We start from the raw sequence: 12,600 nt of genomic DNA, 5'->3' as shown, positions 1-12,600 counted from the left end.
CATGCAGATATTTGCTCTCTTAACTGTGATCATTCAAACTATGGGTGTGGTTTAGTTTCAAAATAAGCCATTAGCTTGAAGATTAACTGAAATAAAGAACTACAAGAAGCCAAACACTGCTCCTCACCTGCTCATTCTTCAGGAAAGGTACCTGGACAAAAGGCTGGAAACTGGAAGTCCCTGTCCCAGACCAACTAGATTCAGACTAGCTACTGGTCAGTAAAGGACAGTTTGCCAACAAGCTATCGTTTTTTTTCCTGAAAACTGTGTAATATGAGTCCTGCAACGCACCTCCCCATGTGCATGTTGTATTCCTGTGCTTATAGGAACTGGTAGTAGGAGCCCTGCTACAGTCAACTTCTTAACTACATTTGAATTCACCCCTAGATGGCCCACCTGTTAGAGTAACTTGTCGTACAAGACTGAAATAACTTATTGCACATTTAATCTTTAAAGATAAAGAATCTTGAAAGCTTTGCTTCAAGGGAAGCTGAGGTACAAATCCTGTGTGAAACAAAGGCAGGACAGAGTGCACTTATCTCAGGATCCACTGTAACTATCGGGCTGAATCCATCCTACAGACTTCAGCCAAGAGACCAGCAAATAAGTACATCAGAAAGCAGTCAAGAATGATTAATGTTTTTATTTAGAAAATCAAAAATAAAATCTAAAACCTGTTGTTTAACAGGGACAGCAGTGTTTCTGTGAAGTGTGTGAAAGGCATATCACGATTACAGTTACAATACAGTCATTAAAAACTGTAAGATATTTTACAGAATAAGATTAACAAAGCCACACCTTGCACTTACAGTAACCAGTGTACTTTAATCTTAAACCAGGGAGCCCTCTCTAGGGTTTTGCCATTGTATAAAACACTTGATGGACTTCTGCACAGAGCAGAGTTGGAGCAACGCTTCCTGTTTCTCTCCATGTCCTGGCTGAAAGCTACTGAAGTGGGAAGAGCAACGGTTTCGCTGCCAGAGAGGATTTTCATGGCTGTGACAAGGAGACTTTTCATGACACCATGCAAAGCCCAACCCTATGCAACTTTCAGTAGAGCAGAGGGACTGCTGTCATAGTAATTTCTGATTACTCTTCTGTATAAATAAAAAAATGGGTGAGTTTAGTTTATGTAACAATATTCTTGGCAAAAAACACATTAGCTAATTAAAGTGGCCCAGCTACAGTGAGTGATACTTTCTTCTCAGAGAACACTTAATAAGCTAAGCAAACAGAAAATAAAGCAAAGAGAAAGAAGGACAGATTTGGTGGAAAGAGAAAGCCAGGCCCTGAGATAGCCAGGGATCATTTATTTTGCTTTCCTTAAATTGTAAGAAACACAGAAAGTATGTATATAAAAAACAAAGAAAAAGTCTCATACATTAAAAAGCTGGGGTAGTAGACATTTTGGCACAAAAAGGGGAAAAAAAAAAGGGGGGATGGGGAATACAGAAATACAGTCCAGTCTGGAAGTATAAGCCTGTACAAGACTGTGATCAGTACCTGGAAATGACAGTTGCCCAACAGGAAACTAACAGAAGTAAGTCACAACTACAAATCAAAATAAGGTTGAAATACAAACAATTCTGCAAATGACAGCAGCAAAAAGTAGAAAAATTAAGTCACAATATAATCAAAAAATGATATTCCATACAGATTAATCATCTAAACAGCAATTCTTCAATTACTGGTGTGAGGACTGACAGCTGACTGAGGTTGTCAAAGTGATGCCAGGTATAAAACTCGATCTGCGTTAACTCACACATATACATTTTATGTATCTTGCTCACCCCTGCATTGTCTTAAAGAAGCCCTTGCCACAGGGAGCTGAGAAAAGACTTTTCTGGGGGTGATTGATGATTAGAATAACCCACTTCAAATAGAAAACACACTTCTCTCGAAAAAGTAAACATGATATACCCCATGCACCCATACAAAGCAGAGCTCCATTCACTTTTAAGTGAAGCCTACTATTGAAATCTATCAGACAGAAAACTGTATTATATACAAAGAGAACACAGAACTGGGTACTTCTCCCTTCATCGCATTATGCCTCTCTATACACAATAAGCAGCAGAGTCCTGGAGTCTCAGAGCTGTTTTTTAATTAGTTACAATTCTCTTGAAAAAAACTCCAAAACGCTGCCCTGAATTTTGCTCACTTCTGGTTCCATCAGTCACATTAGCGTCTTGTGACAATCACCACAGGTGCCAGCATTTCTGTGACTCACATCAGAACTAGCAGGCTAACAAATACATGATCTTGTCTTTTCCCCAGCCCAGGGGGAAGACATCATTTACCTCACCCCATTCACCAGCCTCAGTAGTTTGTACCATAGCTACCCTCATACCGCATGTGGTTTCTGTGCCTAACACTGCTCCAGGGAAAGGCTGATAACACTCCTACAGTTTAAAAGTACAGAACGAGCATTAGGAACAGCAAATTGAAGCCAGAGAAGTAAACTCTGCCTGTGCCCTGAGCAAGCATCCCACTGGGAACAGAGATGAATCAGGATCTCAGCCCAGCAACTGCTCCCATGGCAGTCCTGAAAACGGACATGAACGCTTGCAGCGCCTCAGGCTTTGCCTCACTCTGCTTCACCGAAACCTGCATCTCCGAATCTTCTGTCTCAAGCAATAGCTCTGTTAGGAAGAGGCAACCAGTGTCATCCTGAGCACTGAAATAAGCTTTCCATGGCTGGACACCAGCTTTGCTCATAGCAATAGTATGGATGTGGACGACATGAAAAGCAGTCTGTATGGTATCTGGATGAACAGTTCTGCCCCAGGGCACAGAGTGTTGGCAGCTAATGTCCAGGCTCAGCCAGGTCTTCTCAAACTGTTCTGCAGTCAGGTAAACATCAGGAATTAAGGTCAGGTTGCCTGTATCAGGATGAACCTTGAGGACTTCTTTATTCCCTTCAGAAATCAGTGACTCTGAAATGAAACCACAAACATGTTAGATGCAGCATATATTGTGCTACTTCCAGTTTCCCACAGAACCTTTCAGGAGGCCATCAGATGAAGAAGGTTGGAATTATGGCACCTTCTGCAGCATCTCCCTAGGCTAATGAGGTTGTGATCAGCCAGACACTGTACGAGATACTCAGAATACTAAACAGCACTCTCAAAGCACTGTGATATTTTTCACAAGAAATCCATGTATGAGGAAATTGAAACCCAGACGTGGGTGAGGCTGGTTACCTGTGCCTCTGTTCCCAGAGTCGGTACAAGGAGAAAAAGCGTAACAGGATTCCACTGGCTGTTGAGCAGTGACAAGCGCCCAATGGGCTCTGCCATAAACAGGTACAAGACTATTAAACTCAGAAGCCCATGTATTCACAGGTTGTTCAGTTTGGTCTTCCAGGAGCCCCAAGGAGGGGTCAGACTTAGGGCTGCATAGGACCCGCTTCACTTCTTCCACACCGGACTGTAAGAGGCGATAGTAGAACAATCCACGGTCTCGTACTGCCATATCCTTCTCCTCCTCTGGGAATTTGAGGAACATAGTTTTAGGAGAATTCTAGCATTTAGATTTCTCCAAAGTAACCCTTAATTACTAAAAACCGATTCCCAGGGACAGAGCGGAAAGCTGTTACACTCACCAACCAGGAATGCGTAGCAGCCTCATGCATAAAGCCACCTTACCTTGTGTCCTGGTTTCAGTTAGGACAGAGTTAATTTTCCTCCTAGTAGCTGGCAGGGTGCTATGTTTTGGATTAGAATGAGAAGAGCGCTGATAACATGCTGATGTTTTAATTGTTGTAGAGCAGTGCTTACACCAAGCCAAGGACTTTTCAGCCTCTCTCTGTCCTGCTAGCGAGCAGGCTAGGGATGCAGCAGGAGCTGGGAGGGGACAGACCCAGGACAGCTGACCCAAACTGGCCAAAGGGGTATTCCATACCATCTGACGTCATGCTGAACAATATATAGGGGTGGCTAGCCGGGGTGGAGGGGGGGGGCCGGCTGCTCGGGGATAGGCTGGGCATCGGTCAACGGGTGGTGAGCAATTGCATTGTGCATCACTTATTTCGTACACATTATTACTATTAATACTTATTATTATTATTATTGTTGTTATTCTTTTCCCTGTCTTAATAAACTGTCTTTATCTCAACTCACAGACTTCACTTTCCCGTTTCTCTCCCCCATCCCGGAGAGGGAGGGGGGAGGGTGAGCGAACGGCTGTGTGGTGTTTGACTGCCAGCCGGGCTAAACCACAACACCTTGCCATCCTCAGTAGTCTCCTCACAGCTAGGATGCCATCACTGCATCCATGCTCTGAGGACACAGCAAAACCAGGTCCTAAAAAGCCTGTACTACCACTGTAATGAAACAGAATGCTGAAAATGGAAACCCACCTATGCAATGATAGAGCAGTCTCCCTAGCATGTCCTGACATTCAGCAGGACGAGATAGGAAAAGTCGCACCAGTGCTGTTAGAAGCTCCATCTTTACTGCTGGAAACACCTCTGATTTCACGTTCTCCACAAAGTCCTCTAAAACATAGGGGGCGTTGGGTACTTTGTCACCGTGTGCTCCCAGGAGCCAGATCAGTGCTTGCTTGCCCTGAAGGAACGACAGAAAGCACGTATTATGCTTACCAGGACAGCAATGCTCTGTTTACCAGAAAGTCAGTGGTGACATGGAATCAAGTGACACAAAAGCACGAATCTTTTGAAGCTTTCTGATCTTCGTAATGCCAATCATAAGCCACAGGAAAGTCAAGGAGTTAGACTCCACCCATCCTCAACAGCTGCTAGCCCAAGGCATAAAGCCACCTTACCTCACTGTCCTGGATGGTGTCCTCACAGCTAGGCAGCGCCTGACACACTGCATCCGTGCACTGGGGACACAGCCAAACCAGGTCCCGAAAAGCCTGAACTACCGCTGCAATGAAACAAAATTTTCAGCATTCCCCAAGAATTATAAAACCATTAGGCAAAATAAATAAAGTTAAATAAATAGAAAATGTATAAAACAGTCAAAAGACTGCAAAGTCTTAGCTAAAGAGGTCGGTGCATTGCTCAGGACTATGTTTTGAGACACCCTTCTTCAAAGTCCCATGACATTGCTCTTGTCAGTGCAAAGTTACACAAAGTCTAAAATAAAGCACTGAAACTTCAGATTGTTCCTCTGGCTCCTGCAAAGTAATCTCTCTTCTGGACATTCCCTGGGCTTTAAAAAGAGACTGACTCATGATGTCTCAGACATACGATGTTAGAATAACAAATTGAAACTAACACCAATTCAAAACATGTTTCATGAACTTTAGGTCAATATTCTAAATGCTCTGTTGCACACGTACGAACTACAGCAACTACTAAGACCTAATTCAACAGATGACTGCAGGCACGCAACTTTGAAAGCTGGAAGCAAGAGCATTAAAAAAAGGGGGGGCAGAAATAGCACAGATATGAAGTTAGATTTGAGGGCAGCAGAAGAAAAAGACAGAAGTCTTGGTAAAGTTGAATCAGACAGCTGAAGAGAAATCACAAAAGTTTAAAAGACACAGGCCAAAGGTCCCCGTTAGAAAGAATTCAAGATTAGAACTATTAACCAGCTAGGTCTTCACAAATAGCCACTAACGTACCTCTGCTGAGTCCCTCACTCCTTGGAGTCAACAGATGGCAGACAGAAGGGAGCCTCCGTATCTTATCAGACCATCAATACAGCCATAACCATTTCCCAAGGAAGTGAAAACTACATACTCCCACCCCACCAGGGAGACTTCCACCTGAAGATCCCAATTAAATTAAATGCCACATGCCTTCTAAAGCCTCAATTTTTGGAATCACAAGCCCCAACAAGGCCATTTCTTGAAAGCATAAGCCATGTAAAAAAACCTGCAGATGTTTACCTGAGGTGATATGCTCCTGCTGAAACCCCAAGAGCTCTGTCAGAATCCCCACACACTGTTCAGTGTATGTCCTAGCAATATTGCCTGCAGAGACACCAAAGAACATAAAAGGCAACCTTTAAATCAGAGTGAAATAGGAAACATGAGCCCAACTATTCATCACAATCTCATCTGAAAGAACTAATCCCTCTTCTATTTTGACAACACTTTCCAGAAGTGTAGTAAGATGAGCACATATACCCAACATAAGGGATACATTCCTTTTTTGAAGAAAAAGGTTCCTTTTACCACAGAAGAAGTCTGAACTTTTCTTAAACGTAACACGAGAAAAGCATTTTAGCATCCCAGGCTTTCTCCTGAGGAACGCCATAAAACTTACGTATTTTAAAGCTTGCAAAACCAAAACTAAACTGCCCCAAATCACCTTAACTCTGCCTCCAACACAACTCAAACAAGCAGGTATTATAGCAGCTCTACAGTTTCAATAAGACTCAACATTAAGACTCATTAATGGGATGAAATGATTTAATTCAGTCCAGAGTTCATTTCTTTAGAGCATCTCATAAGAGAACAGACATTTGAAAAAGACTCAAAGACATTATATTCAGTCAGAAACAGTTCAATACCAGGACTTCTAAGAGAATCAACATCATCGTGGTTTAGAAACGCCCATGAAACACTCCTGGGAAGGGTGATTTACTTAGGGCTTCAGCACAGGTTAGTTATTCGGCATTTGCCTGGATATACGTCAGCAGAGAAAGGCGCACTTTAAAGATCTAGGGCTGCAGCTGCTTCTGAGGCAAGGCAGAGCTCTTACCTATAGCAGAGATCGCCCCCTGGGCGAGCTCTTCAGATATATCAGTGCAATAGCCTTTCAGCTCCTCCAGCACTTGTAGCACGTTTTCATCATTCACCAGCTCGCACAACACTTCCATCTTCTGGCATTTGATGTAGTGTGGTTCTGAATATGAGCAGAAGAACTTCTTGTAGTGGCTGCTAAAATGACCAGGAAGGCTACCGAGGATCTGGCGCACGTGACACAGCGCAGTGAAGCAGAGCTCCCTGCTCTCCGAAGTGCAGGCAGACAGCAGCGGTCCCTTCACTCTCACCAAAACATCTGCCTGCACATGTGGGTACTCCCTGGCCAGGACCAGGAAAAGCTTGGTGGCTGCCATCACGACGCTGGGGCTGCTGCTTTTAAGATATCCATCTAGTAAATTTAGAATGTCGAAAAGCTCCTCCTCAGCGCGGGGTCTGTAACGCAGCAGGAAGGCGAGCACCTCACTTTGCCCCCACTGATCTAGATCGGCCATCCTGCCAAGAAAATGAACACAGTTTGCAGGAGTCAAGAAGTGCACGAAGATCCGTGCTGTGCAGAGTAGTGGCCGTAGCCTTTCAGTTGCTTACAGGCTCCATTCTAAATCAAATGTTGTATTTCAGAAGTAGATACCACAATTTTACCTCAAGACGATTGACCAATTCACAGATGTAGGCTTAAATTTGTATCGATTGTGCACTTTTGCTTGTGCTCTAAGCCAGAGAAACAAAGATCCCTGGACACAGCAACTACCTTGCTTTTGCTGTATCATGTAGAATTATTTGCAAAAAAAAAAAAAAAAAATAATTTCTTCAAGTAATAGATATCTAATGGATCAGATACCTTTCAGTTCATTGGAAAAGATATACTAGAACACCCATGTCACAAATACATTGTGTATGCTATCATGATTAAAAAAGATAAAACAATCACATTAGCTTGCAATTCCAAACAAACCAGAAGCAAAGACTCCCTGGAAAAGCAGGGCATCTAAGATTTCTCTGAAGACCTTAGCACAAAGTTTCTTTTCAGGACAGGCACCTCTGTCTTGACTCTTCTCTCCAGGTTTTGGCAGGAGCCCTGGGACACCCGCTCCACCAGCGTGCACAACCTCTAACACTGACGAAAACGAACCTGTTGAGGAGGTGATGGGCGATGGGTTTGTTGATAACGACTCCTCCCTCTTTCTTCAAGATCTCTTCCAAAGCCCTCAGACAGTTCACCACTACGATGGGGGTCCTGATCGCGCAGCAAGCTGTACAGCTCGTTCACCAAGGCGCCGTCTGCAAAACCAAAGGCTCCCGTACCGAGCTCTGCCGGCACGCCGCCGCCGTTTCACCGCTGCCTACGGGTCTTTACCGCAAATACGAGGCTTGAGCTGGGAGAACCGGTCGGCGAGCACTGCGGCTCTGCAGCGGCCCGACCCGGGCGCTGCTCCTCACCGACGGCCCGGGGGGGGGGGGGGGGGGGGGGGGGGCGCAGAGGCAGGGGGATGCCGCGGTGCCGCCCGTCCCCTCCCCCCTCCCCAGGCCCGCAGCCGCGCGCCCCCGCGCCCCACTCACCCACTTCGGAGTCGCCCTGGAGCTCGTGCACCTTGGCGCAGCCCAGCACGGCCGCTCGCCTCACGTAGGAGGCCGGGTCGCGCAGCCCGCTCAGCAGCGGCTGCCGCACGTACTCCTGCGCGCCGGGCACCCTGCGGGAAGGGGACGCTCAGGGATGGGGGGGAGGGGGGGCCGGGCCCGCCGAGGCCGGGGGGGGGGGGGGCGGCGGGGACGTGGGCGCCGGCCGCGGGAGCGCGCACCTGAGGCTGCAGAGGCTGCGCAGCGCGAGGCCGCGCACGGCGGGGCTGGGGTCGGCGCAGTCCCGGCGCAGCGTGTTGACGGCCAGCAGCGCCAGGCGCGGCAGGCGCGGCGCGTGGGCGCGCACGTAGAGGTGCACCAGCTTCTTCTGCACCACGTCGGCCGCCGCTCCGGCCTTCACCATCTCCGCGAACAGCCCCGACACGTCCGCGCCCTGCGTCATGAGCCTGCGGCGGGGACAGCGCCGGCCGTCACCCGCCGGCCGCTCCCCCGCCGGTGCCCCTCGCCCGCCGCCGCCGCCGCCCCCCCGCCGCCCCGCACCGGATGACGCGCAGGACGGCGGCGCGGTACCGCAGCGGGTCCGCCTGCACGTGCGGGTTGCCCAGGGCCCGGCGCAGGTCGCGCAGCGCCTCCTCACCGCCCAGGTACGGCATGGCCGGGCCGGGACTGGCCGCGACCGGCAGGGCGGAGCCGCCCCCCGCCGCCCCTCCCCGGCGGCGCCGCCGCCGCGCACGCGCCGCCCCCGCCCCGCCCGCGCCTGCGCGGCGCCGCCCCCCGCGTTCGGCGGGAAGCGGCGGGCGGCGAGGCCCGGCCGGCGCCATGAACGGCACGGTGATCCCCGGCACGCCCATCGCCGTGGACTTCTGGAGCGTGCGGCGGGCGGGCGGCGCCCGGCTGTCTTCCTGTCGCACATGCACGCGGACCACACGGTGGGGCTCTCCAGCACCTGGAGCCGGCCGCTGTACTGCTCGCCGCTCACCGCCCGCCTGCTGCACCACCGCCTGCAGGTAGGTGCGCGGGCACCGGCCCCGTCAGGGCGCGGCCCCGTCACGGCGCGGCCCCGTCACGGCTCTGACCGCCCGCAGGTGCCGACGTGCTGGATCCGGCCGCTGGAGGTGGGGCAGAGCCACGCGCTGGGCGAGGAGGGTGACGGGTGACGCTGCTGGACTCCAACCACTGCCCCGGCTCCGTCATGTTCCTCTTCGAGGGCACCTTCGGCACGATCCTCTACACAGGTACGGGGCGGGCCCCCGCGGCCTCGCCGCGCCCCGCCGCGCCCTCACACCCCGCTCCCGCAGGGGACTTCCGCTACGCCGGCGCCATGCAGCACGAGCCGGCGCTGAGGGGCCGCCGCATCGACCGCCTCTACCTGGACAACACGCACTGCCGCCTGCGCCAGCCCCTGCCCTCGCGGCGCTGCGCCACGCGCCAGGCCGCCCGCCTCATCCGCGCGCACCCGTCCCACCACGTCGTCGTCGGTGAGTGCCGCCTCGTACCCCGGCCGCGCGCCTCCCCCGCGGCCCTGGCACGCGGCTCACGGTTTCCCTCGCAGGTGTGTACAGCCTGGGGAAGGAGGCACTGCTGGTGGACCTGGCGGTGGAGTTCGGCACCTGGGTGGTGGTGAGCCCCTCGCGCCTGGAGCAGATGCGGCTGCTGGAGCTGCCCGACGTGTTCACCGCTGAGGAGGGGGCCGGCTGGATCCGTGCGGTGGACGTCGCTGAGATCCGCTGGGATACCCTCGTCAGCTGGAACACACATGCATCCTACTATTGCTATCGTCCCCACTGGCAGGCCCGTGAAGGTCACCCACCCCAACATCTACCCCATCCCATACTCAGATCACTCATCCTTTTCAGAGTTGTGCGAGTTCGTGAAGTGGTTGAGACCCTGCCTCAATCATCCCAATTATAAGGGACAACATGTGCCAGATTTACTTTCAGAAATACCTAAGTTCTGACCACCAGGCACTTCCTGACCTCAGAACCCCAAAGCCTGTGCAAGAGTCTTTGCAGCAGCAAAGCAAACAAAGACACAGAGGACTGTGTGCCAGCAAGCTCTTTTCAAGAGACCACTCTGTGTCCCAAGGAGTTGTCTATGAGTCCCCAGAAAATATACTGAGGAGTCTGATGGCTAGGGGCATTAGGTTCCTCAGCAGAACTTCTGTGATGTCAGCTTTCTGCTCCAAAGAAGGTTGTACTGGTTGTCACGCGTCCAAGGAAAAGGGAAGGAAGAACTGAGTGGAGAACAGTCAGGAGTAGCAATAAGCAGCTGGCGCTGTTAGACAGTCGCCTGTTTCTGATGAGCACGTCCAAGTGGGTTGCGGAGTCATACTACTCATCCTTTAAATATCTACAGCAGAATTCCTCACAGAAATTTGACAAGGTGGGTAGAAGATTTCATTAGGAGGGGAGAAGCATCCTGAAACATTGCATGGTGCTGCCAGGGCAAATGCAGCTGATAGCGGTGGGTTCTAACTTAATACTGCATCCCATTCTTTGAGTTCAAGTTTCCCATCAGGAGGCGAGGGACTCAGCTATGGCGCTTTACTGTCTTTGCCTTTATTAGAGGAGAAAGAAAACTAGAAGTAGTTTGTAGATGTTTTATTTTGTTTATTTATTTTTATGTCTTTGTTTACATCTGTGGGTACCCATGCTATATACGGGCAGCACGGTCCCACTGCATTGTGCCTTTTACCAGCTTTATGCGGTGGTTTACCCGTTGTGCAAAAGATTTTGCCAGGTTGATACAAGTTGAGCAGCAGAGGGCGTGAGCTGCCGGCACTTTAAGTAATGTAATGGTTTTGTGTGTGATGAGAGAAGCAAGAAGGGGGGCAATCCTAACAGCCCTGGAGATTCCTCTTTCTACCTAACCTGTAATGCCTCATTGACAGTGAGCAGTTCACTTCAAGGTGCATTACAAATATTATTTGTTAGGGTACGTTTACAAATTGGTGCTTTTAAGAAATGTAGAAAATTAAGTTTAAAAATTGGTGCTTAAAGAAAATGTAGAAAATTAAGTGCCTTAAAGTCTGTTAATCGCTGTAATAGCTCCAGACAGCACTGCTTTTGCATCCTGCCAACTGCAGCTGGGTTGCGGTTCTGCTCTCCTGAAAGCACCACTTTCATATTAACTGTAAATAGCTTTTTCAGGTCACTGGCTGGCAAAAATAGGACTTGTGTGAATTCCTGTGCTCTGGACATTCTGGAATGGATTGCTGTATTCTCTACAGCCTCTGCACTCGAGCCTGCAAGCCTGAATTCTTCCTCTTGACAGCATAGCGCTTCTGGTAACTGTTAGCATTCTGTTAGACCCGTTGCTTTCCCCATCCACCTCTTGTTCTTAGCAGGCAATGTGATGGAAGATAATTAAACATCTGTTTACTGGTGTAAAACATTAAGTCCTAGCAGCATTGTTTGGAAGGAATACTGTGGCTGAACAGCAAAATTGGCTCTGTTAGCTTAGAGGCCAGGCACTTCACCACTCCAGGTCAACTGCAGGGAGCCACAGCCTGGCTGGTGCAGTCAGGAAGCGTCACTAATGTGACTAGGCAGTGGGTACCCTCTGTGTAGTCTGAAGACACTGTGGTTATCCTTGCAGAACTGCACTAGCAACGATTACAAATTGGCTCGCTGTGGGGTAGTGACAGCAACAGTGGAAGTGGAAATGGTCACTACGTACTTTTCTGGGAGTAACAAACTGATTTGTTATTCAGCTTTTCCTAACCGTCTCATTATTTTCAACACAATGTTTGAAATGCTTTCATCAGGATCAGAACCTCTTCTGAATGTAGTGTCCTGTGAGGTCTTCCCAAGGCCAGTCAGCTAGATGGGTTGGATTTCCTGAATCAAATCAGATTTAAAAAAAAAAAGTTTGCTCTTTAAGAAGGCTAGGGCTTGTGAAAGGCAAAGATGTAGAGAGATGCAGCAGCCACACCTGTTTAAAAACAAGGCTGTCATGAACAGTAATCATGATGACTGCCGAAGTGGGTATGTTTGCAAAAGCTACTTGGGCAAACATGAGTCCTAACTCCTAACCCTGTGCCTTCCCAGGCACTGTAACATGATCACTATAATATAAGCAGCGCCTTTCAGTGGGACTGCCTGTTGACTCTGCCTGCCAGCTGCAAATGGGATATTGGAAATGATGGAGCAGCGTTCTGCATTTTACCATAGAAATACACTTCAAAAGTGGTAGCCAGGGCAGCTCAAACTTCTTCTTGTGGTCTGTGTTTCCTGTTTCTTGGAGGCCTCTCTGTGGATTATTTGCCAGTCAAAATTAAACTGCAGAGCCCCGTCAGGTCAGCACGAGTGGAGGCACCTGCATCTTTTGTAACATCTGAGACTG

At 49.4% G+C, this 12,600-nt stretch overlaps 2 protein-coding genes across 2 annotated transcripts; one reads left to right on the top strand and one right to left on the bottom strand.

Annotated features, from left to right (window-relative positions):
* Window positions 1-628: 628 nt before the first annotated feature.
* On the bottom strand, window positions 629-8,982 carry AP4B1 (adaptor related protein complex 4 subunit beta 1). The gene is given in 11 exon segments (XM_040536283.1): window positions 629-2,936; window positions 3,204-3,488; window positions 4,361-4,568; window positions 4,786-4,889; window positions 5,860-5,943; window positions 6,677-7,173; window positions 7,811-7,911; window positions 7,913-7,959; window positions 8,239-8,369; window positions 8,478-8,702; window positions 8,797-8,982. Coding segments are annotated over 11 exon segments (2,223 nt in total). The 5' UTR covers window positions 8,910-8,982; the 3' UTR covers window positions 629-2,508.
* A 47-nt stretch (window positions 8,983-9,029) lies between these two features.
* Window positions 9,030-10,671, top strand: DCLRE1B (DNA cross-link repair 1B). Its single transcript, XM_040536284.1, is given in 8 exon segments — window positions 9,030-9,151; window positions 9,154-9,263; window positions 9,342-9,402; window positions 9,405-9,491; window positions 9,555-9,734; window positions 9,809-10,008; window positions 10,010-10,147; window positions 10,149-10,671. Coding segments are annotated over 8 exon segments (1,197 nt in total). The 5' UTR covers window positions 9,030-9,075; the 3' UTR covers window positions 10,494-10,671.
* Window positions 10,672-12,600: the final 1,929 nt, after the last annotated feature.

The sequence above is a fragment of the Cygnus olor genome, chromosome 24, assembly GCF_009769625.2.
Source record: "Cygnus olor isolate bCygOlo1 chromosome 24, bCygOlo1.pri.v2, whole genome shotgun sequence".
Lineage (NCBI taxonomy): Eukaryota > Metazoa > Chordata > Aves > Anseriformes > Anatidae > Cygnus > Cygnus olor.
The sequence above is the reverse complement of the archived record's forward strand: the minus strand, read 5'-3'. Positions and strand labels throughout refer to the sequence as shown.